The sequence below is a fragment of the Brugia malayi genome, assembly GCF_000002995.4.
Source record: "Brugia malayi strain FR3 genome assembly, contig: Bm_v4_ChrX_scaffold_001, whole genome shotgun sequence".
In the NCBI taxonomy this organism is placed as follows: domain Eukaryota; kingdom Metazoa; phylum Nematoda; class Chromadorea; order Rhabditida; family Onchocercidae; genus Brugia; species Brugia malayi.
The window spans coordinates 2,885,307-2,889,986 of record NW_025062479.1 but is presented as its reverse complement, the minus strand read 5'-3'; the positions used below and the strand labels follow the sequence as shown (position 1 = coordinate 2,889,986).

The 4,680-nt window shown below is 30.1% G+C and overlaps 1 protein-coding gene across 1 annotated transcript; it reads right to left on the bottom strand.

Moving 5' to 3' along the window:
* Positions 1-1,156: 1,156 nt before the first annotated feature.
* Positions 1,157-4,438, bottom strand: Bm5521 (Type I phosphodiesterase / nucleotide pyrophosphatase family protein; the record flags this gene model as incomplete). The annotated part of the gene is made up of 9 exons (XM_001892685.2): positions 1,157-1,360; positions 1,580-1,632; positions 1,775-1,889; positions 2,196-2,375; positions 2,694-2,885; positions 3,045-3,158; positions 3,241-3,381; positions 3,811-3,998; positions 4,207-4,438. 9 exons carry the CDS (start codon positions 4,436-4,438, stop codon positions 1,157-1,159), a joined length of 1,419 nt encoding a protein of 472 aa, XP_001892720.1.
* Between the last annotated feature and the right edge of the window lie 242 nt (positions 4,439-4,680).

The window sequence follows — 4,680 nt, the reverse complement described above, 5'->3', positions numbered from 1 at the left end:
TTTAAGTTTTCAAATTGTTATTTTTGTGTCCAGATGGTAAGTGTGAAATGGTAATGTTATATGTCTTCATATGTTTAGTTAAAGCATTGTTCATAGGCGTTCATAAAATTTGTTAAAAACACTTGAAAACTTTTTCTTATTGCTTATTTGCAGGCTAACTCACGGTTGGGTTTATCATCTCCTTCTAGCTCACCAAACAGATAAGAGGAAACCAAACTTTTTATAGTTTTTCATCAAATTATTCAAAGTTCCATAATCACAAGGCAGGTGTTGTGACACATTGCAATAATCAGATTGCCGATCATTTATAACATATCAGTTGGAGAGCTGGAAGTTTTTACGAGATGATTAATCTTGTTTACAAATTGTAAAATTCATATTCGGCACAAATGCCGTTGTATAGTAAATAAGACGCCATTTGTGCCAAATTACCACTTATTGTGATAAAGGGACCCACGCAAATGTTGTATGAGTTGTGACTGGAAGGGGGATCAGACTGCTGATTTTGCAAACTTCTGAGTAATGTTCCCTTGAACCACCATAAGTCTCCTGCACCATCAAATTAGTTAAATTCGGAAAAATAAAAATTTACAAGTAATTTTTAAAATTACATAAGAAATGCGTTGTAATGTCTCCGCTTAGCGGAGTTTATTTTAGATTTGTTTCTTGAAAGAATCATATGTGCTTCAATGAAATAAACAGTGTTGAAATGCTGAGAGTTACAATAGACCTTTCTACTTTTAATATCATTAGAAAATGCTAATGTAAGAAATGGAAGTAACTATAAAGGGAGGTAAGATAAGAACTAATGGTTTGAAGTTCATCATACATTAAAACGTGTGCTAACGATTAGAAATGCATGGCACTCTTCAAAGCATACTGCACTGCATACTTCCAGCGATAAGTTGAGATAATTCAGAATGTATTTTAGAGAAGTCGGGAAACAGATGGGAAGTTAACCTTGACCTAAATGAATGGAATATGATGGGTAAATTACAGAGACTATTTCAAGCGTAATGAATAAAGGGTAGAATTATCACACTTTTCAATTCGTACATAGTAAAATGCAGAAAAAGTAACATAAACAGTGATATAAGTATTACCAGGAATGCATTGAGCTGAAATAATCCAAGTTCTGCTGTCATATTATCAGTGATCATAGAAACTGATCATATATCATAAAGGATGAGATCAGTATAGTGAAGCACATTAACGATATTTGGCAACTGGTTACAGTAAATGCCCTCATATTCTCGGGTACTGATCGAGTTTCCCAACCACTACTTAGAAAATCTTCTACGTTGGACCATGTACCATTATGTCGATGTGGCGGCTCAATTCCAAATATATTCATCATTACCTGCCAAAAAAATGTTGTAAATTTAGTGAAAACTAAAGCCGCATATTTGAGTTTAATATAAGAAAATAGCACTACTTAATGGATCATGAAACACATTCTGCTTATTTCTTAATTTACTAATTACTAACCAAATGCTCAGTTGACTGGAAATCTAAAAAGATATAAATTTACAAAAAAAAAAAAAAAGCTTCAAATAGTAAATACAGGAATTCATTTTACCTGATAGATGTCAACTACATTGATATCTGAAGCTTCGTAATCTTCTTTGAAAGCTAAAAGAAATAATACTAAAAAATTCAAACAAATTTCATAATTTGTAGTAATAAAAATCACTTAAAAATTATACATATTACTTATCGACTTGTACACACCATTTATTAAATACTGTTTTTGTTTTTTATCTCAAAAATTTACCTGGTCCTCGAGCAAAAAAAATACCATGCATATTGAGATTTTCATTATCCCAACCACCAGTTAATAAAATATCTCTTTCTTGCTCATCATGTGGTGGTAGAGAGGGCAATTCACGCTGTAAAAAAAGAATGTTTCAGTTAAGTGTAATTTATTCATAGCAATTTTTTTTTTCTTCAAATTATTTTTGATAAACTTATTTGTTAATAAAGATAAGCTAGTTTTTAATAATAAATAGTAAAAGAATTATTTTTGATACGAAAATGAAAAATATATATATCACATTTTAGTATTTCTTTTTATTTTATGGCAGAAACGAGAAAAAATCAGCTTTAAATGAATATCAGTCTGAAAAAGATATTGTTAACGAAATTTATGCAGTATTCGGAATACTGTAAACAACCGGAATGTAATGATAATATACCGTTAAGACAGTTGCACCTGGACGAGTTATCAGTACAATTTCTGGCATATACTGAAAATTTTTCCAATGGAAACGATCCGGTAACTCAGTTGTTTGATAGACTGATACAAGTGGTTGTTCATTTTCATCATAATCACCCATCGGTGCCCACTGATCGCACAATTTCAATTCAAAAAATACCTTAAAAACAAATCTATTTAAAAATGATCGTTGCAACACTGGTTCTATCCAGATAATAACCAGATTCAAAAACAGAACAGCTTACAAGAACTATTTATATGATAAGCTTCAATAAAGTAATAGCCTGTAAGATAGTGTAGCAGGCATTGCAGGCTGTTGTGAAATATGCAAATATGATTATGCACATTTTGTTTATGAACCAGATCACGATTTAACTAGAAAAATTTCATGATCCGGTACTTTTCTTGATTAAAATAGCATTTTGATTAATTTGTATGAAACTTGGTATGTTCACTACAATAAAAACCCTTTCCATACCTCATTAGCCTCATCGGGATTTGTAAAAATCATCATCATTGCATGATGATTAACCACTTTTTGAATTTTTGAATAATCTGTTAGACATTCTTCGATGAAAAATTGCTCTTCTTGTTCTACTGTATACAGACCATGTGTTGAAATTACCATCAAATTTGTTGATTCGAAAAGTTTCTCAGCATCAAGCTTTTGCTATAATGTGAACGGATATTTTAATTACTGATAAATACCTTCTGATTGATAATTCAGATGTTATCGTATAAAATTTTTAAAAATACGAAAGCAACAGCTTTTTTAAAAATACATTTTTTGGAAATGTCTTGGAAATCAAAAAAATAAAAAAAGAATAACTTGTAACAGAAGAAGACTTAAATCGACATTAATAAGAGCTTGCTTTAATTCGTCGCTACGTAATCCAAATGTCTCTAATGCTGCTTGTACACCAGCATATCGAATAAGAAAAAACTAAAATACTTGAAATCATTTTAATACTATTAAATTTTATTTAACCATAAATGATTCTAACTAATTACTGCATTAAAATTACTTGTTGCCTATATGGTTGGTATTTGGTAATTCGTTCGATTATTTCTGGAAAATAACTCATCAGTGCATCAGTTTGCTCTGGTAATGAAGCATTGTACTTACGCTCCTGTGGTACCTGTACAATTATATCTTGATATGGAAGCTGCAAATATTACTTGTTTAAAACATCTAAATTTAAAAAATTTACATTTAGGACAACAAGACAAAAAGAAGAATGAGGCAAAAAAAAAAAAAAAAAAAAAAAAAAAAAAAGAAGGAAAAAACCATACGAAGAAAACAAACGAGTTACTAGCTTTTACTTTATTAGTACTGAAAAAATATCTTTATTTCAAATTATTGATCTCTCATCTGAACTCCTAGTTTTATCTACTTTAGATATTATATTGTCTTGTGCAGAATTAGCTAATCACGGTAAGTCTAGATATAAAAAGGCAATTATGGTTTATATGTGATGTAAGTTTTAATAGATCATTTTTTAATTCTTTATTTTAAAATTTGGCACAATAACATTAACTAATCTAACACTAACTAAATTTTTGCTTTTTTTTTCTAACAATTAATTTGAACTTACATCACATCCTGGCATCCAGTAGCAGTGCACATCAACGTTTGATTTGCCTGTAGTATACCAAGCTGGTACTACACCATCAGGCCACCAACTGTCACCAACACGATTTGTTTCACCTTTCCAAAATCTTCGATTTTTAACCCTATCCCACATGTAATTAGCGCCAAAGCCATGATTTTCTGCATATAAACCTAAAGCACTAATGAATGAATCATAGCTTTTAATTCACACTCTAAAGTAAAATTGAAATTCGCTAAATTTCAGTAGCATGGGAAAAATTTTCACTGGACTTTCTATAGTCTGATTTTCTCTTAGCTTCAAATGTCGCCTAAATTTTATTTGTTATGCATTTAAATTTAGAAGGTTTAATAATGACTAGAAACGGACAGAACAAGCAACCTGTTACAAGACTCATCCAATTCGGATAATTATGAGTTGGATAAACAGGTTTTAAAAAGTCGCTGTATACGCCATTTTGAGTTAGCAATCGGAAACCAATATCAGATTGATTCAATAATGCTTTCCCATATCCATCTATGATAAATACAATTAAATTTTGACCACATGGAATTTTTTCAGTAGCAGCAACGAAATGGGCTATTATGCAAAATATGTACTGGCAATACCACATAATTCCTGAAATATGTTTTCAAATGAAAAGAAAAAAGCCAAATTTTACCAAAAATGTTCCAATAGAAGTATTTCAAGAATTGTGAATGCATAATTTGTAATTAGGTTCATTTGGTTGTTTATAGTTTGAAATTTATATTCAAAAAACAAGGGGAATGTATTTGAATGATTTTTTAGAAGAACAGCAATATAAAACTTTTGAAAAATAATTTAAAGTTGAAAAGGCTTAGAAAAATTGAAAAA